This window comes from Mixophyes fleayi, chromosome 6 (assembly GCF_038048845.1).
Source record: "Mixophyes fleayi isolate aMixFle1 chromosome 6, aMixFle1.hap1, whole genome shotgun sequence".
NCBI classification, from domain to species: Eukaryota; Metazoa; Chordata; class Amphibia; order Anura; family Limnodynastidae; genus Mixophyes; species Mixophyes fleayi.
The window spans coordinates 10,842,327-10,863,090 of NC_134407.1; the positions used below are offsets into that span (position 1 = coordinate 10,842,327).

A 20,764-nucleotide genomic window follows, 5' to 3' on the forward strand; every position below is an offset into this window, starting at 1 on the left:
TGCACCACTATTTCCACCATATTTGATTTAGTAAAGAAACCATAATATAAATTTACAGTTTATATTGTATTTAAGGCGTGTGTACTACTTATTAGACTCTCAACCTATGTCCATTTTGCAATGACAGGTGTCTGTTTCATATAGCTGACAAGTAACCATTACTATATAAGCTTCAATACTCACTCCATATGCAAATATATAACAAAAAACTATCAAAAACAAATATCTTCATCAAAAAATAACTTTATTCAGTACATACAGCACAAAGTTTTATTACAAGTGGAACACTTGATGATAAACAGAAGATGGAATGATCTGAATATATATATTATGTAGGAGTTTAGTTGGTGGCAAGAGTGCTGGAAATCCAGGAGTTGTAGTTGCAGACCTTGGTGTAGACACCGGGATAGTTCCTCAGAGCACAGCCATATCCCCAGGAGACAATACCCTGAAGTTGTCCATTGCAGATCACGGGTCCACCAGAGTCACCCTGAGCAGAGGAGAGATATTGTTACAAATTCAAATAAATCATGATCAACTCTGCATAACCACTAAGTTATCTCACAAGGACATCTTACGGTTTGTTTAAAACACATTTCCCAAGTTTACAAAATTGTTGAAATTTATTAAACAACTTAAACAAATGATAGTGATTTCATTGTCTCAGTACTACAGAGATAACGAAGTAACAATTACCTGGCAGGAATCCTTGCCACCTTCCAAGTATCCAACACAGATCATGTTAGCAGTGATCTCTCCTGGGTAGGCATTGCTACACTGAGCGGCGGTCAGGACGGGGGCATTCACACACTGCAGGAGAGATGGCATGTTGGCTGCGGGAAAAGGAATCAGACTTGTTTTACATCCTTCCATCTTATACTTTATACCACTATTATATGTCCATTTCCATCCCACACTTAGCAGCCACATCTACTTTTGTGACTTCTATTATGTGACAGATTATAATATAATTGTCAACAATGTCACTGAATTCCATTTGCTTGAGTTATTTTTCTTCATTTTATGAGATAAGACTTTATATTTCTACTAAATAGGTTTTTTTTTTTCAAAGGCACACGATCATAGATTTAATATTTGCTAAATGTGTCCATCCAAATTTTATGTTTGTTTATAAGTAATGACATGTTTAAGAACTTTTTAACATTGTAAAGGACACATCACACACAGTAGTTACTCTCAGCCAAGGTCTCTATCAAGTAATGGACTTTGGTGATTGCTCTGTAACTTACTGCCACTGCTGAGTGTGTTTCCCCAGCCAGCGATCAGACAGCTGGTGCCGGAGGCTGCGCAGCCGGAGGGCAGGGACACAGGCTGGACGTAGGCATTGAGGGAGGCGGCGGAGGCCAACTTGATCAACCAGATGTCATTGTCCAGGGTTCTGGAGTTGTAGCTGGCATGTCTGATGACTTTGGCAGAGCTGATGAACTGCTCGCTGCCCTCAGTTGCAAAGATGTTGTGTTCTCCCAGTCTGACCTGAACGCTCCTGGATGAACGGAAACACAGGACAATCAGCTAGTGAAGCATACATCTATTTATAGAGATATCTGAGGCATTATAGGGGCAACAGTGGACATGGATCCTGTATTGTGAGGAAGTAAATTTTTGTTATACATTTATGTCAAATCTATACTGGGAGAATAGACCACAGCTCAGCAGGAGCCAGCACAGTGGACTCTATTCCCTACGACAATGCAATGAGTCACAAAGTTAAACTTAATTTTCAGTAAAATAATAAGGTTAATATACAATTATCGAGAATCCCCATTTAAAAAAATTAAACAAAATCAGCAGCTTAGTGATGGTGGTTACAACCAACTAGCCAGTTATGTGACCAGCCGACAAAGCAAGCCACCCGTAAATAAAGAATCTAATATATATAAGCCTAGCGGTGTGTGTTAGTGTGTGTGTGTGTGTGTGTGTGTGTTTGTGTGTGTGGAAAAAACTATTTTCTCAGAAAGGGCTCATCCAATTTGGTATACTGACATTATTTGACAAAAAAATTATAATAGTGAAGACAGTTAACTTCCATCATCACCCCTTCCCCCCGTGGGACGGTATTAAAGGCTAAAATTACCAGTTGATGGCTCAAACTCTTGACCGTGTGGGTATTTATTTACCAGAGCCTGTGTTTGGTCATGGACAATTGTATGTCGCATTTTCACGAGTACGGAGAAGCAGTGATGTAAAAGTGCAGGTTATGAATACTGCCCTTCAAGGAAGACTAATTGAGCACAGCGATAAGGTGTTTAGCAGAAACGTTGTGTATCGAGAGGTTTTAGAACAGTAAGACGATGGAGATTAAGGATGTGGCGATGAAGATGAAGGATGAGGTGATGGAGAAGAATGATGAGGTGGTGACTTGTGGACAAAACCACGTTAAAAAAGGGCGCTCACGTCGGGAAGTAACGCTCTTCCCCTGAGCAGGCCTGGCCTAGCCCCAAATGCATGACAAGAACCTTTTTAACACCTTAAGTAGCTTGATTTGACTAGAATGCATAAGTATCATGCACGGGTTAACTTGTACTAGTATATATCTCCTAATTCTTCTACTTACGTCTTGTAGCAGTGAGCAGCAGAGACCACCCACAGGTTGTTAATCAGGGACCCTCCACAGAAATGGTATCCTGAGTTCAGGGAAACTATGGAGGGAACAGAATTCTGGGCGCAGGTGTAACCCCCAACAATCTTATCGTCATCAAGAGCAGCTGTAAAAGAAGACAGAATGACAGGTACCATTGTACCATTAACAATATAACACATTTATACTTCAACCAGTACAAGCAAAATGATATAAATGAACCCATGAATGATTAGATTTGTATACTGTAATATAAATAAAGCTCATGAGTATACACAGACATCACTTGTAAATCCACATACTCACCAGCAGCTCCGAGGAGCATACAGATCAGAAGGAACTTCATGGTGGAGATGGATCCAGTGAATGGTTTGCTGGAAATAATCTTGGTTTTTATACCCTTTACCAGACACTGACTACCTGTACATTGCACAACTATGTCAATATGGAAATACTTCTGTTAATGTGTATGGAATAGGTTTAGCTATTAATAACACCTTTCTTTATCAGTGACCTTGCCAGCAAATTCAAGAAAAATTAAACAGATTTCTATATGTACTCCCATATTATATCTTTCTTGTGGATACAATTATTATTATTTTTATTAATTTGTCAGGAGCTACATTGATCCACAGCACCAGACAGTGGGGAAAACAGGACATACATAAAACAGGGACCTACAAGGTAGTCTAAATAAATGCAGTTATGAAACTATAGTAGAGTTTACATTCTATTTGAAAGGTGGCGCAGCTGAAAAAATATGAGCATTTGTGAGGGTGTATATTAGTATATGTGTATTAGTGTGGGTAGTATAGCTTGCTGTAGGTAAAGCTCTAATAAAGAGATGGGTTAGTAAATATCTTGTATAATGGTATTGATTTTGTCTGTAAGGGCATGAGTCATGAGTTCAATTCCCGGCCATGGCCTTATCTGTGTTGAGTTTGTATGTTCTCACCGTGTTTGCGTGGGATTCCTCCGGGTGCTCCGGTTTCCTCCCACACTCCATAAACATACTGGTAGGTTAATTGGCTGCTATTAAATTGCCCTTAGTCTCTCTCGGTCTGTGTGTGTTAGGGTATTTAGTTTGTAAGCTCCAATAGGGCAAGGACTGATTTAAATGAGTTCTCTGTACAGTGCTGTGGAATTAGTGGCGCTATATAAATAGCTGCTGCTTATGATGTGAGGTAGGAAGTGGAATTGTATGCAACTTATGTCCGAATGCAAATTAAACTTATTACAGCTTATGACTTGAGGGACAGAATGGGTTAGAGAAGAGGCAGACTATTGTAGGCAATGTACAGTGAGGGCATGTCGAGAGCATTCCGATACAACTGATTCAAGTCTTCGGTTTCTCCTAAGTACGCTTGGATTCAGACACATGATTTGCACCAGCTACAGTGCAGTGTAAGTGCTCATTGATAGTGTTGACTGTCATGGCATAGTCTTTGTTTAATAAACTGCACATATGCACGCCTCTAGATAGCACAGAATATGTGTATGGAGTTATGATAGACTAGATGAAAGCATTTATATTTATGCATTGAAGGTTAAAAATATATTTTTTAAGCAAACCATATTTTCATTAAGGATTATAGAGTTCTGATGTGACCTTATATTTCACATGCTCGTGTGTAGTCTATTTTGTGTGTTAACATACGGCTAGTAACGTTTACACAGGGCGTACTTACACTCAGATTTAAATCCTTATGGATTTGGGTTAGACTCAAGTTCTGTGTCCTTTTTAATATGCAACTTACATGCAAGTTGTTCTCAGATTCGTATCATGTACTTAGTGTGCATTTCAGTATAAACTAGTTCTCAAGTTCCGTGCCCTTTTTAATGCACAACTTACTTGCAAGCTGTGCTCACACTCGTTATAGGTCCTTTGTGTGCATTTTAGCATGAACTAAAAATGTTTAGATAAATGTTATAAATGCTTTTTAATGCATCCCTTCTTAAAAAGATGTACATGTGAATGTACATGATACTTGACTACAATTAAATGGGTTTGGATTTATTTTGAGAAATGTGATACACTTTACAACATTTTTATAACAGCCATATTAGATTATGGTCCTAATTATGGTTATAATAACCAAATAATGGTATATTGCGGGAAAATAGATTTGTGTCTTAAATATTTCTTTTTCGACTTGGCGCTATTCAAATAAACAAAAAAGCTAATATCACAGTGCATGAAATATAGTTGCTTAGTCTTCAGGATTTTTCAAGTGACTACCACATTTCTGGGAATTCTCCCGGACTCCCAGGAAATTAGTGAAACCTTCCGTGTCTTGCCCACATCCTTAATGAAGGGGCAGGTGGAGGGTTTAGTAACACGATACACAGTGAATAGTGTCATCCTGTCCAAAAATTGTGTTGTTTAGCAAAGAAATAGGACTTAATTATGTGATTTGCGTGTCCACACCCCCAGGATTCACCAGCAAAAAGTGTCTGGGAAGTTGAGGTCTGGATGCATTCTGTTGAACTGTATTATAAGTGTCCACCAATGTACTGATGTCCATTTTTACAGATTGTATTAAATTCTTGTATCAATAAAGATGATACACCAATCAAACGTGTTTCTTTATTAGCCTTATCCTGCAATGCATACACTTTATTTCCTCATCTGTACACAGTTATACTTTTCACAAATTGGAGTCAGGAGACAAAACATTCACAGTGGTTACTCTTAATCTTGAAATAAGGGATATTGTTGGTTACCGAAAGTGACTTTCTACATGGAACTTATTAGTGGATTTTTTGCATACTGACACTACTGAAAATATGGTTCATTTATGGTTCTCCTTTAGCCAGAATTAAAGTTAACGGCTCCTTGTCTGAATCATTCGGTATCCTGAATGGCACTAGGCAGGGATGCCCATTTTCGCCAATGACTTTTGTCCTATGCATGGAGATTCTTGCGAGGGTGAGTAGAGCCAATCCTAACATCTCTGGAATTAAAATACGTGAAAGAGAATGTAAGTTGATATTTTTTGCCGACGACATGCTGCCATCGATCTTCTACTCTGTGACTTCGCTCCCTAGCTTGATGACTGAATTCAATAGTTTTGGGGCACTTTCGAACTTCAAAATCAGTTTCACAAAATAATATCCTTATCCTGCCATGAATACACTTTATTTCCTCATCTGTACACATAGTTATATGCTGCAGAATGGGGCTTTCGTCAAACTACTTGTCCTTAACAAGTTGGAAGAGCACCCCCTCTAATTAAATATATGGTAGCAATAAATTGCTGCACTTAGTATTTGAGGTTAGTCCTGACCTAAAGAGGACCAACACCCCCCCTTTTTTGTTATGTAATAGTTTCCTTTCTTATCAGATATTTGTTTAGAGTGGAGGAAGGTGGGAAGAAGCAGATGGTATCACCAAGGACCATATATGACTGCCAGATGTGGTTAAATAAATGCTAGATAAAGAAAGGTCATTAACCAAAGAGAGAATGTTAAAAATACAGTTTATTTATATAAAATTTTCTTCCCAAACAAAACTAATATAGAAAAATATATATACAGGACAATTCCGTGCAGTGAATTATGTCACATCTGGAGCCAACTGCTATAGGAGCCTACCTTTCAGCAAGGTGTATAACACTGGGATTTTTTGGAAATATATTTGGACAAAATCAATCTTTGATGCTTCTTTACAACTAAACCTGAACTTCCTGTCATTAGTTTTGTTACCATATAGGTGATTGTTTAAATAAAATTTATATAATTGAGTAGGTAGTAGTAGTAATTTTAAACTGTTTGAAATAAAATAGTATAGATAATGATAGGTGTGTGTATATTTATATGTGTGTATATATATATATATATATATATATATATATATATATATATATATATATATTAGTAAGAAGTAGATGTGTTGAGATATAGTTTTATGCGTAAGTATATCAATTAGTGAATTGGATAAGTGATACAAGTTTGCATGTTTTATCTAAGGTAAATGGAATGTTGTCAGACAATGGTTGTAACAGATTAGACCATACAATCTGGTTGTAGGATAGATTAGGTAGAAACTTTGAACAACTATCTAAATAGAGCAAGTTTGTCACTGGATTCCATTTACACATCAAAGGACCATCAATGAGAAAAATATGTCATACAGGTTATGACAACCCCCCTTGCTTGTCACCCTGGGGCAGAATCATCATCATCATCTATTTATTTATATAGCGCCACTAGTTCCGCAGCGCTGTACAGAGAACTTATTCACATCAGTCCCTGCCCCATTGGAGCTTACAATCTAAATCCTCTAACATACACAGACACACAGATCGAGAGAGGCTAAGAGCAATTTTTTTAATAGCAGCCAATTAACCTATCAGTATGTTTTTTGGCAGAATGATCCAAATTGGTTTTATGACTCTTGAAAATGAGTCAGGAAAGTTCTGCCATATGTGTGTGGCTCACAAGGTTTTAGAGGGCTTTCAACCTCATTGTAAGTTTGAGGTTCACATTTCCAAATGGTTGAGACATTTTGGAAGGAGGCTGTCAATGTCCGAATCTGAAATGTCAGACTCACACATAGCTCTCCTTACACTCTCCTAAGGAATCTGTGAGTGCCCAAGCTGTTATTCAGCCTGATTTGGCTGTTTTGGAGGTGACAGTGACAGACCTACACTCTGAGCGTGATGGTGGTGCTTGGGAAGTTATGGAAGTTTCATGACTGTGTTGGGCAGTCTCTTTTGCAATGGGTATTGTAGTATATGTGCCAGTACCTGCAGTAGAAGGATCCTTACTAGCAAAAAATAGACATGGTCTGAGCCTTGTCTTGTCACTGCGGGTGGTGTATAGAATGTTAACTGTTTTCCATTTTTTGGACAAATCACTATGTGAAGGGGGAGCTGCGGGTTACAGGCATACGTGCTCGTACCGGGTACAACTGCGCATGCGCGGGTCACACATGCTCAGTTGCATAGTAGAATCCCCACTGTGGACTGGGTCTGGACTATAAAAGTCCAGAACCGGGACTCCCCCCTTTCTCTTGCTGTCTGCCTGCCCCTGGGCAACGAGCACTACTCTACACTACAGAAAATACACTACACTACAGAAAAGGGTTAATAGGAACACTACACTAATAGGGACACACTACACTACAGAAAAGATATATATATTACACTATACTATTCTATAGGATTACACTACACTACAGAAAAGATACATTACACTATACTACAGAAAATATATATACACTATACTACAGAAAGCCTACACTAATCTACAAGAAAGGATTCTATGCTACAGGAATGTTCCATACACTGCAGATAAAGAATCGGATCCAGGATACAAGGACTTGATAAGTATCATTAATATATATATCCATGAAACTATATGTGTATTTGTAATGTGGATTTAACTATTTATATACACATAACTGTGTAGCTATTGTCGGATGTCTGCAATAGTTAAATCAATATTATAAATACTGATTCTTATCAAGGATACATATGTAAATCAAGGATAGTGTAAAAAAAAAATGGGGTGAACCAAGGGTTAATTTTATATTGATATACTATGTTATGTTGAACAACGTTATGATATATGTGTGAACTGTGTATACAAGATTTTCTGTGTTAACAGTAAAATACTTTGATTTAAATACATATATATGTTGTGAGTATTGGTTATTTATAACGAATATATACTGTGAAGTACTGCTGAGATACAGTGATTATTGGATAAATACTTCTGTAAAGATTGTATTATTTAGTGTGGTCAAAAGACTGAGTAAGGCAACACTGTGTAAGGAAAAGTACATAAAAGTGTGAGTTTTATAGCGAGTGTATCTAAGAACAGAATAAGAGGATAGCGTGCGCATGTAAGGCGCTACAACAGGTCCTTTTACACACTACATTCGTCAGAAAATAATCTCTTAATGGCCTAATTCATTAAGGAAAGTTAAAAAAAATTGAGTACATTTTCTTACTTAAGTTTTCTGGACAAAACCATTTTGCAATGCATGGAGTGCAAATGAGTTTTTTTATTTTGCACATAAGGAAATTACTGGCTGTTCATGTAGCACACAAATATCAACTTTAAATTTCAGTGCACAATTAAGCTATCAAGTATGTGTGTGCTACGTGAAAAAACCCCCCAGTATTTTCCTTATATGCAAAATAATAAACTCATTTGCAGCCTTTGCATTGTAACATGGTTTTGTCCAGAAAACTTAAGTAAAAAAAATTACTCAAATTGTTACCTAAGTTCCTTAATGAATCAGGCCCTTAATCCTCCTCTTTACATCATGAGCTGATGTTTTCTTTGAGATTGACAAATCATGTTTGGATTTTGAGCAGGCTTTCTTACACTTTGGGCCTGATTCATTAAGGATCTTAAATGAAGAGGTATCTTATTTCAGTCGCCTGGACAAAACCATGTTACAATGCAAGGGGTGCAAATTAGTGTTCTGTTTTGCACATAAGTTAAATACTGACTGTTTTTTCATGTAGCACACAAATATCAACTTTAAATTTCAGTGTACAAATAAGCTATCAAGCTATTATTTTTTATGTGTGCTGCTCAGTCATACAGCAATAGCACCCTGTTTTTAGCCAATAAATACTAGTTCAGTTGTTTGTACTAGTAAATATATAACAGTATACTATAATATTATTAAGAATAATCATAGGTCACTACTCAGTCTAAACCCATTCACACCCAATTACTGATCAGCAGCACACAATTCTAACAGACTGATCTCTACATCAATAAACTACAATAAAAAAAACAGCTTGATTGCTATCTAAATCGCCTATTTCCATTCATACGGTATGTTCTAAAATGGGAGATGAGAAGAGGAGGGAGGTCTTTAATTCTCGACGTGACTCTTCTCAATAAAACAGAGAAGAGCTGCTCATATCCACTATTTTCTTTACATTTGTCTACTCTTGGCAACTTGGCATAGAAAATGGGGTGTGCATGGGGGGAGGGTAGGGATGCACATACATGCAAGACATCTGACCACACCCTGGATGGACAAAATTGCATAGCGACCAAGACGATGTAAATATTGGGAAAAGAGTGCAAATGCACTACTATTACCTCCATGTTTGATTTAATACAGAAACCATATTATACAATTACAGTTGTATTTAAGGCATGTGTACTACTTATTAGAGTCTCAACTTATGTCCATTTTGTAATGACAGGTATCTGATATGCTGAGAAGTAACCATTAATATAAAAGCTTCAATACCCACTCCATATGCAAAAATATATATAAAAAAACTATCAAAAACATTTTTTTCCATCAAGAAATAACTTTATTCAGTACATACAATACAAAGTTTTATTTCAAGTGAAAGTCTTGATGATAAACAGAAGATGGAATGATCTGAATATATATATTATGTTGGAGTTTAGTTGGTGGCAAGAGTGCTGGAAATCCAGGAGTTGTAGTTGCAGACCTTGGTGTAGACACCGGGATAGTTCCTCAGAGCACAGCCGTATCCCCAGGAGACAATACCCTGAAGCTGTCCATTGCAGATCACGGGTCCACCAGAGTCACCCTGAGCAGATAGAAGATATTGTTACAAATTCATACAAATCGTGATCAACTCTGCAAAACCACTAAGTTACCTCACAAGGACATCTTACAGTTTGTCTAAAACACATTTCTCAAGTTTACAAAATTGTTGAACTTTATTAAACAACTTAAACAAGTGATAGTGATTTCATTGTCTCAGTACTATAGAGATAACACAGTAACAATTACCTGGCAGGAATCCTTGCCACCTTCCAAGTATCCAACACAGATCATGTTAGCAGTGATCTCTCCTGGGTAGGCATTGCTACACTGAGCGGCGGTCAGGACGGGGGCATTCACACACTGCAGGAGAGATGGCATGTTGGCTGCGGAAAAAGGAATCAGACTTGTTTTATATTCTTACATCATATACTTTATATCACTATTATATATCAATGTCCATCCCAAAATTAGCAGTCACTTCTACTGTTCTGTGACACATTATCATATAATTGTCAGCAATGTCACTGAATTCCATTTGCTTGGGTTTTTCTTTATTATATGAAATAAGCCTTTATATTTCTACTAATAAGATGATTTTGTTTTTTCAAAGGCACACTTAGATTTAATATTTTCTGATTGTGTTCATCTAAATTATATTTTTATTTATAAGTAATGAAATGTTTAAGAACTTTTTAACATTGTAAAGGACACATCACACACAGTAGTTACTCTCAGCCAAGGTCCCTATGAAGTAATGGACTCTGGTGATTGCTCTGCAACTTACTGCCACTGCTGAGTGTGTTTCCCCAGCCAGCGATCAGACAGCTGGTGCCGGAGGCTGCGCAGCCAGAGGGCAGGGACACAGGCTGGACGTAGGAATTGAGGGAGGCAGCGGAGGCCAGCTTGATCAGCCAGATGTCATTGTCCAAGGTTCTGGAGTTGTAGCTGGCATGTCTGATGACCTTGGCAGAGCTGATGAACTGCTCGCTGCCCTCAGTTGCAAAGATGTTGTGTTCTCCCAGTCTGACCTGAACACTCCTGGATGAACGGAAACAGAGGACAATCAGCTAGTGAAGCATAGAGCTATTTATAGAGAAATCTGAGGCATCTGGGGGCAACAGTGGACATGGATCCTGTATTGTGACGAAGTAGAACTTTGTTATACAATTATGTCAAATCTGTACTGTGAGAATAGACCACAGCTCAGCGGTAGCCCACACAGTCTGGACTATTCTCCCCATGGCAATGCAATGAGTCACAAAGTGAAACTTCATTATCAGTAAAATAACAAGGTTAAAATACAATTATTAAAAATCCCTGATTTAAAGAAAAAATTTAAAAATTAGTGATGTTGGTTACAACCAACTAGCCAGTTATGTGACCAGCCGACAAAGGAAGCCTCCCATAAATAAAGAATACTATTATACATCTCCTAATTCTTCTACTTACGTCTTGTAGCAGTGAGCAGCAGAGACCACCCACAGATTGTTAATCAGGGACCCTCCACAGAAATGGTATCCTGAGTTCAGGGAAACTATGGAAGGAACAGAATTCTGGGCGCAGGTGTAACCTCCGACAATCTTATCATCATCAAGAGCAGCTGTAAAAGAAGACAGAATGACAGGTACCATTGTACCATTAACAATATAACACATTTAAACTTCACAGTACAAGCAAAATAATATAAAGAAACCCATAAATGATTAGATTTGTATACTGTAATAGGAATAAAGCTTATGAGTGACACGAGCATCACTTTTAAATCCACATACTCACCAGCAGCTCCGAGGAGCATACAGATCAGAAGGAACTTCATGGTGGAGATGGATCCAGTGAGTGGTTTGCTGGAAATAATCTTGGTTTTTATACCCTTTACCAGACACTGACTACCTGTACATTGCACAACTATGTCAATGTATGGAAATATTTCTGTTAATGTGTATAGAATAGGTTTAGCTATTAATAACACCTTTCTTTATCAGTGACCTTGCCAGCAAATTCAAGAAACATTAAACAGATTTCTATATGTTCTCCCATATTATATATTTCTTGTGGATACAATTTCTATTATTAATTTGTCAGGAGCCACATTGCTCCACAGCACCAGACAGTGGGGAATACAGAACATACTTAATACAAGGACATACAAGGTAGACTAAATAAATGCAGATATGAAAATATAGTAGAGTTTACATTCTACTTGAAAGATGGCGCAGCTGAAATAAGAGGAGCATTTGTGAGGGTTTATTAGTGTGGGTAGTATAGCTGGGTGTAGGGTAAGCTCTAATGAAGAGATGGGTTAGTAAATATCTAATGGTATGGACATACAAGGTAGACTAAATAAGTGCAGATTTGAAAATATAGGGGACGGGTTTAGTTACTCGAAACACAGTGAATTGCCTAATCCTGGACAAACATTGTGTTGTTGAGCAGGACGACGGGGCTTATGTATATGATTTGCGTGCCCATGCCCCCAGGATTCGGCAGCGAGTTCTCTCTCCAGGAGGGTAGATCACAATTGTTGGCAAGTACAACATAAATATTGTCTGTGTGTTCATTTGTTTCCTGCAAATGTGTGTAATGTAATGTGTGCATTTTTTTTCAGTATAATTAAAACATTCATTGTCCCTCACATTTCATAGGCTGTGTTAACCAAGACTTGTACTTGCAATATCAATAGGGGGTCAATCATGTAGGTTAGAGGTATATAAAGTAGGTAGCAACCAGATAATGCTGCCACAAATGCTCTAGACCACAAGCGCAAGTGAGTATGGGGTCATTGGAACCAAGGGGGCCCATTCTCTCGTCTGTATAAATGTTTATACAGTGTAAAAGCATGTTATTTGACACCAGTGAGTAAGGTACTAAGGGCAGTGGCTGCCTGTATTGCATAAGCTTCTATCACTCTCATGTCTTGCAAATTTAACAGCAATAACAAAGACACAGTGTCCTTCTTAATGTAATGGGAGAGGCATAGCTGTGCATTCACATTCAAGTCCTGGTTATAATCCTGACTCATACTGACACTTTCTTCTTGTGTGTTCTAATAACTCCATTCCTTCATCCTGATCTCCACCACTCTCCCTTGCTGGCAGGCATACTTTCCTTTCTTATATTCATCCAGACTAGAGTTGATATAGAACGCACTCCTAGTCCAATAAATTCATATATTTAAAATAAATTTTAGTAATGATTAAAATTTAATATTCCCAATACCATATTTACCAGGCCTATCAATGGTAAAATATTAAGATAAAAAAATATATAAAAGCGATAAAGATAGAACTTTTGTGCTAATAAAATATTATTAATCAGACCTTTAGGTGGGACAACAAAAAGGAAGTTGAGAACTGGATGCATTCAACTATTGAACTTTATTATATACTGTTGATATAGGTATTATATTATTCCACACATAATTTCATGTGTTTATTGTCTAGTTGGAATATTGACAAAATTCACTTCAGTTGTCAAATGGCCATATTATATCGGGAGATCCATATCTATCCATAGTGTGAAGATATTAATTATACCCATTATAGAGAGAAAGTGAAATATTTTTGTGTTAAAGGTTACTGATCTTATACAGTATCTCAGTAATTAACAAATATTGCTCTCTTAATGAAAAATTACAATAATATGAAGACCTACAGGCGCTTATAAATATTCTTTCTAAATAAATAATAAAGATAATACTTAAATTTGGTGATGACCACCCTCCGATTCTTATTTCTCACAAGTATTCATGTGATCATGGAACAGAGAAAAAAAGGACAATATAGTGTAATACAGTCCAATTAATATATATAACAAAAAATAAAAAAAAATAAAAATAAAATAAAATAAAAAATAAATAAATAAATAAATAAATAGTTCAATAGACACAGAAGATCTTCTCTTATATGTAGACAATAAACAAGCTCCAACATGTTTCGACCTGAACTGAAGATGCACCTTGAAAAAGACCAGTTCAGGTCGAAACATGTTGGAGCTTGTTTATTGCTGATTTTAATATCTCTTACACTGAATGGATGTTTATGTTTTGGTGTACTCTGCATGGGAACCAGTTTGGAAACTTTGTGGAACCTTTACCAACTGCCTGAATACTTCATCTATCTGGTGAAACATCTAAAATGTCAATGGAAATATCCCATGGATGGAGACTATATGAAAAGAAAAGACAAGTTATCTTTTGATGAGCCCATATTTCATCTGACTCTTGTGAGTACCCCACCATAGGGGGTATCTACATATAAGAGAAGATCTTCTGTGTGTATTGAACTATTTATTTTATTTTTTTATTTTTTTTTATTTTTTTTATTTTTTATTTTTTATTTTTTGTTATATATATTAATTGGACTGTATTACACTATATTGTCCTTTTTTTCTCTGTTCCATGATCACATGAATACTTGTGAGAAATAAGAATCGGAGGGTGGTCAACACCAAATTTAAGTATTATCTTTATTATTTATTTAGAAAGAATATTTATAAGCGCCTGTAGGTCTTCATATTATTGTAATTTGTCTATGAATTGTTGGGAAGTTGTGTATATTCCCTTTGAATTCCAGCGGGCGGCTGTTAAAAGTGAAGCGCTATTTGGATTTCACATTCCGTTTTTACATTGCTCTCTTTATGGTTCACAGTTGAATAGGAAAAAATTTGTCCACCATGGGTTTATATATACTATACTTGCACTTCCTATCAATAGCTTTCTAATTAATTCCTATTTAATAGCTTCTCATAGCTGGAACTACAGTGTCTACTGCCTTCTGTTTTACTGAGCATTAGCTGTGTGGTTCTTGCTTTACATTCTGTTTTATGCCACTTTCTTGTTGATAGAATGATTATTATATACTAGAGATGTACGTGAGCCTCCTTGTTTTAGTTTGGTTTCCGCTTTTGCCCAAAAATGCAGAAAAGTTTTGTTTTTTGTTTTGGATCTGGATTTAATTTAAAATTGTGAAATAAATAGGTAAAATTATGTGAGTATGAGCTGTTGTTGCTTCTACATTTTTATTTAATACATTAATTTACAGTCTATTTTCTATTGATCTCTTCACAACTCAAATTTTCCCCAATTTTGCTCGAAGGCTGCAGAAGGCTGGCTGGCTAAAATTAGTGACAAAAGAGCAGCACAAATATACATGACATTATAATAATATAAATATTCCTTATAAAACATAGTAGCACAGCAGTGTGTATAATCTATTTACATGTGGCCACTGAACATGACATTCCTGATTTTTTTCCAATAGACACAGGTAGCAAGAATAAGAGGTAATTAGACTGACAGCGTCATCAGTAAACTTTTATACAAGTAGATAGACGAAGGTGGGCTGCACTCAGAAGAAAAATGTTTAAAGACTGTGCACGTAATATATTTTTAACATTAGAAGACATCCATAACAGGGAAGCTACAAGACCTGAAGAAGAGGGGCCTGATTCATTAAGGAACTTAGGCAGTAAATAAGTCTCCTGGACATGCCACAACATTGGTGCGATCTACAGCATCAGGTATTCTCGAAACCATATGGTTTTGATACTTACCCGGCCCAACATGGCTTAGCTTCCAAGTGCTGATGGGTTTGGGCGTTTTTCACGGTGTTATGGCTGTAGACTAAAACCAGGCATGACTGTGCCGAGACGAGTCCCTGGGGGTTTCTTTACACACAACTCTGGATATTGAAGTCTATATTTAGAACTTTGGGGGCAAGTGTGCAAAGGTCATATATCCATTTGGTCTCTATGGTGTTTATAGTTCTGAAAAAATCACCTCTCCTCCAATTTCTTTGTACCTTCTGTATGGCTGTAAAACATAATGTGGAGGGGTCCTGGTATGTTTCTGTTTGTAATGCTAGGAGACACTATGAGTTTTCAAACCATTTTTAAGATTCCCTATATGCTCTCCTATACAGGTTTTCAGGGGTCTGACAGTACCGCCCACATATTGCAAGTTGCACGGGCGCTGTAGTAAATAAATTCCATCTTTTGTGTCACAAGTTAGAAAATCCCTGATATTATATATCCATCCTGTTTGGGATGATGTGATCTCAATAATGGGCTTTGTGTTGCATGTTTTGGAGGATACACATCATACACATCGGCCACATCTATAGAATCCTTTTGGTTTCTTGTTAGCAGAACCTGTTGGGATTGTTACTTGGGTCTAATGTAATTTTTGACCAGTTGAGTGGTCAAATCAGGAGCCTTCCTGAAAGCTATACGAGGGTGGGTGGGTAGAATTTTTTTTAAGACTTTTTTTCTTGTAAAAGTATATCCCATTTCTCTCTGATAGTTTTTCTACTCTTGGGATCTGAAGTGTTATATCTTGTTATGAAACGTATTTGTCCATCTGTTGTGGTGTCCATTGGTTTGGCCTTGTATCTAAGGAGTTCTTGTCTATCTATAACTTCTATTTGATTGAATGCCTCCTATAATTTACCATGATGATATAGCTTCTCTTCAAATTGTGTTTTAAGATGATGGCCTTGTATTCTATATTCGTCAATAGAGGGACAGTTCCTTTTGATTCTTTTGAATTGACCTACCGGAATATTACTCAACCATTGGGGTTTAAGGTTGCTGGTGGAGAGGATATAACTATGGACGTCTGCTTGCTTGCAAAGCGTTTTGGTTTCAACTTGGCCATTATTTATATATATTGTCAGGTCTAAAAAGTCAACTTCTGTTCTACTATAATTGGTGGTAAATTTCATATGGTATGGATTCTCATTTAGTGTAAACATAAAATCAAGAAGGGGTTGTTCATCCAGCTGCCATTTGAGCAAAATATCATCTTTATAGCGTCGCCATAGGACCAGGTTCGCTCCGATTTCTCTTGGTTGGACCAGATGGATTCGTCCTCCCACTTGCTCATAAAGATATTGGTGTAACTCGGAGCGAACCTGGTCCCCATGACCGTTCCTCTAATTTGCAGGAAAAATTGGTCTTGAAACCAAAAGTAATTATTTTGTAGGTAGTGTTCTATACTGGCTATTCCCTGGGAGTGGTTGATCACTGTGTATAGTGACGTTATGTCGCTGGTGACCAGCCAATAGTCTTCTTGCCAGTTTAAATGCTATAGAGTCTGCAAGATTTGTGTGGTTTCACGGAGGTATGAAGGTTGTGCCTTTACATAATCCTAAAGGAAACAGTCTATATATTGTGAAAGGTTAGCGGTTAGGGAGTTTATTCTGGAGGTAATGGGACGCCCCAGTGGATGGAATGTATCTTTATGTATCTTGGGTAAGTAATAAGAAACGGGTATAGTTGGGTGCTTATTGTAAATAAATTCAAATTATTTCTTTGTAAGAATCCCTTATTCAAGGCCTCCCTTAAGGAGCTTGCTGAGGAGGTCCTGATATTTACTCGTAAGCTCTGATCTGAGGCGTTGGTAGGTAAGTGAGTCTCCTAATAATATAAGAGCCTCTGCAATGTAATCTGACTTGTTTAGCACCACAATACCCCCCCCCCTTTATCTGCTGGTTTAATGATAAGGGATTCATCTTGTTGTAGATCGCATTGAGCATCTATCGCTTTCTTGGTCAAACTGGCTTCCTTGGGTTTGTGTGTCGTGTCAATTTGTTCAATCTCTTTCATGACCATAGATTCAAAAGTGAGAATAAAAGGGCCTTTTAAATAACTCAGATTAAATGTGGATGTCGGTTTAAGGTTAGTATGTTTGAATATATTTATTGTAGACTGATTATGTTTAAAACTTGCCTCCCCAGGAGTTCTTAAAAAATATTTCTTTAAAGCAAACTTCCTGGTGAATTTGTGAATATTTATATAGAAATCGAATTTGGTCAAATGATTGGTGGGGCAAATTTTAATCCTTTATTTAAAAGAGATTTATGTGCTGGTAGTGGATGTGAGCTCAAGTTGAAAATCCCTACCGGGGTGGTGATGGTGGCCCTACTGTTAAATGTTTGGTCTTTCTGGTTCTTTTGGCCCCCTCGACAACCTCTTCTTCTAGTTCCAGTTTCATTTTTGTTTGACTCAAAGTGACACCATTTGTGTTGGTTAAGATTCCCTCCAGAGGATTCTAGAGGGTAGGTTCTAAAAAAAGCTTTTGTGGAGGTGCTAGGATGACAATCATGTGTCTGTGTTGTTTCTATGGGTGATTTAGGGCTGTGTACAACTATACTAATCTCATCACATCTTTCCTTGTCTGCCTTTGTAGTATTCAAGGAAAAGTGATTGGTATCGTCTCTGAGGGAATTGTCATGTGTTGTCAAAAGGAACATGTCTAAATCTAGACACCCTTAACCAAATCATTCTCTTGCTAATCGTTGGTAACTGTTTTCTTCATGTATTAGATGAATGGAAAATGATGTTCCTGATTCATCAGATGTATTAGAGGAAGAAAATGTATGTCTGGTGAATCTATCCCTGATAGAGGGGTATCTGATTCTGGAGTGAAGTTGGGTCATATATTGTTGGTATGTGAGGTTGAATTTCTTGTATGGTATTGTGTATGCTGAGGGTATGGTAGGATGATCTAGTAGCATTTTTCAGTGGTCCTTGTTGAGGTCTTGCCTGCGTTAAGAGGTGCCCTTGATACCAAATTTGTCCCTTAGTAATTTGGGTTTTTTAACATGTATAATATATTCTTCCTTAGTTTCCAATCTTTTCTGAACTAGGCTTTCTAATGTCTGATAATCTTGATGCGTCTTAAAGGATTCTAATTGTGTAATTCTGAACTTCAGGTGGAAATAATAAGGTCCATTAGTTGATAGGAACACTGGTCTAAAATATTCTGCCATTGTTGCATAAAATTGGTAATGTTTAAGATATGTGTGGGAGATTTCTTGATTCACTATATATTCTTAGGTCCATCACTTATTGTTAGATCCACCAACTTGATTTACGTCACTAACGCCGCACTATGAGAACCAGACATACTGCAAGCATCATCAATTTCCCTTGAAAAAGTCACCAGATGTGATGAAACGCATTGGGCAAGCCCACACATATAACAGGAAGTCGTCATCAATGTGTGCGTTTCACGGTGGAACACACGCAAGCTCCCTGAAATCTCACACTGGTATCTCGCTCACCTATCATCGCAATGAAGCTGGCCAACGAACCGCAGGTATAGAGACTTTTAATGATTACCTCTGCATTTTCATCGGATAGTATATTCCACCCACCACGGACTTTGCTCCCAGTATATCGAGTTGACATCAACCAATTCTGTATTGGACAATACTGCTCTGTGTTTATTAGCTGGATGGTACTGTCCATGGACTTTTTAATATTCTATTTGCTGGATTTTATATTGATTGCATATTATGTTATACATGTATATGAGTTACAAATAGCCTTACTTAGGATAAGGCTGTCAACACAGAGTGGTTGACAGCCTTACTTAGGCTTTCTATTCACGTTGTTAAATGCTATTCATCTTTGTAATAAAATATTTTAAGTAACAAGATATACACCCCAATCTCCATATACAATATCTATCCATACTTGTCAATACAGGTACTATTACACTTCATATCTTTTACAAATCTCAGTGTAACAATAGCGCAGGATCAACCTAGCGCAGGATCAACCTTCTTAATTTTTTCCTCTTACCTCTCTGTCTGTATGTATTACCCAGTATTGTTTTATTACTGTTTGTTCCCAATTGTAAAGCGTTAAGGAATCTGCTGGAGCTATGTAAATAAATGTTGATGATGATAATGATGTTAATGATGAGAAAACAAGTATGTATAAAGGCATTGCATTAAAACAGTGACTTGTTGGCTTTCTAACCCTAAGTGAACTGATATCACTTAGTTAAGGGCTGTATCTATTAAAAAGAAATATATTGGAAACAAGACTGCTCATCCTCAATTATTATATAGAATATACTAAAAAGAAGAGTCTGATTTTTATATCATCTACTAGTATTATGTATATAAACATTTATTTCTGCCTTCACAGCTTACAAAGAGCAATATTCCTCTATTTTCTCCTCTGCAATAGAAACACAGGTTATTGGAAAAGAGAAAATGGGGGATAGGAATAATGCAAACATGGCATAGACTTTCCCAGGTAAAGGAAAAATGTTGAAAACATATTATGGCAAAAAGACAAGGCTGTCTACAGATCTCTAATGCCACCTAGTGGTTGGAATTATGTGAAGTTCAGTCCTTAATATTCAAAATGGATAGCAAAATATGTTTTTCCAATTCAGAAAGAAAATGACACCTGGGGGTAAATGTATCAATGTCCGGATTCTTCAACTCCGGCGAGATCGGGCGTCTTCAGCCCTTAAATTTAAAGCGGCGCTGCCTTGTAAAGGGAAACTTAAAGCGCCGCTTTAAATTTAAGCGCTGAAGACTTAGATCTCGCCGGAGTTGAAGAATCCGGACATTGATACATTTACCCCCTGGAATACTTTCTTAAATAATGAGCGGGTGGGGTGGATTAGTTAATCATGCTAAGATGGGAAAATTCCCTGAAGATTTTCTTCTTTTTTTTTTTCCCATATTCGGAACCAAGAAAAGGAGAATAGCAGAATTTCGGAAGAATTCTACAAGTGAACCGAACGAATAAGATGACAGACGCATAGGAAAAAGTAAACATTTCAAAATGTCTGATTTTTTTTTTTATTTCTTCCCTACTAGATAACGAAAATAAAGGCGGTGCCCACCTGTAGCAGACGACACCTC

At 37.1% G+C, this 20,764-nt stretch overlaps 3 protein-coding genes and 1 gene segment (V, D, J or C); 2 read left to right on the forward strand and 2 right to left on the reverse strand.

Moving 5' to 3' along the window:
- The window catches only part of LOC142160594 (uncharacterized), a 326,893-nt gene that overhangs the window by 216,354 nt on the left and 89,775 nt on the right, over nucleotides 1-20,764 (forward strand). The window lies entirely within an intron of this gene.
- The window catches only part of LOC142160770 (M1-specific T cell receptor beta chain-like), a 298,946-nt gene that overhangs the window by 125,050 nt on the left and 153,132 nt on the right, over nucleotides 1-20,764 (forward strand).
- On the reverse strand, nucleotides 341-2,948 carry LOC142160787 (trypsin-like). Its single transcript, XM_075215770.1, has 5 exons — nucleotides 2,906-2,948; nucleotides 2,576-2,726; nucleotides 1,251-1,504; nucleotides 697-833; nucleotides 341-490 (listed from the first exon to the last, which is right to left on the reverse strand). Exons 1-5 carry the CDS (start codon nucleotides 2,943-2,945, stop codon nucleotides 341-343), a joined length of 732 nt encoding a protein of 243 aa, XP_075071871.1. The 5' UTR covers nucleotides 2,946-2,948.
- Nucleotides 9,988-11,940, reverse strand: LOC142160781 (trypsin-like). The gene is made up of 5 exons (XM_075215764.1): nucleotides 11,874-11,940; nucleotides 11,547-11,697; nucleotides 10,882-11,135; nucleotides 10,344-10,480; nucleotides 9,988-10,137 (listed from the first exon to the last, which is right to left on the reverse strand). The coding sequence occupies exons 1-5, from the start codon at nucleotides 11,911-11,913 to the stop codon at nucleotides 9,988-9,990; spliced, it is 732 nt and encodes a 243-aa protein (XP_075071865.1). The 5' UTR covers nucleotides 11,914-11,940.

Bases quoted from the DNA above. Each gene is read 5' to 3' on its own strand.
- LOC142160781 (XM_075215764.1), bottom strand. From the start codon at position 11,913: ATGAAGTTCCTTCTGATCTGTATGCTCCTCGGAGCTGCTG. The intron at 11,136-11,546 runs GTAAGTAGAAGA...CCGTTCATCCAG, and splicing joins GCTGCTCACTGCTACAAGAC to GAGTGTTCAGGTCAGACTGG. The intron at 10,138-10,343 runs GTAATTGTTACT...CTATCTGCTCAG, and splicing joins GTGGCAAGGATTCCTGCCAG to GGTGACTCTGGTGGACCCGT.
- LOC142160787 (XM_075215770.1), bottom strand. From the start codon at position 2,945: ATGAAGTTCCTTCTGATCTGTATGCTCCTCGGAGCTGCTG. The intron at 2,727-2,905 runs GTGAGTATGTGG...CTTCTTTTACAG, and splicing joins TATGCTCCTCGGAGCTGCTG to CTGCTCTTGATGACGATAAG. The intron at 834-1,250 runs GTAAGTTACAGA...CTTTTCCCGCAG, and splicing joins AAACACACTCAGCAGTGGCA to CCAACATGCCATCTCTCCTG.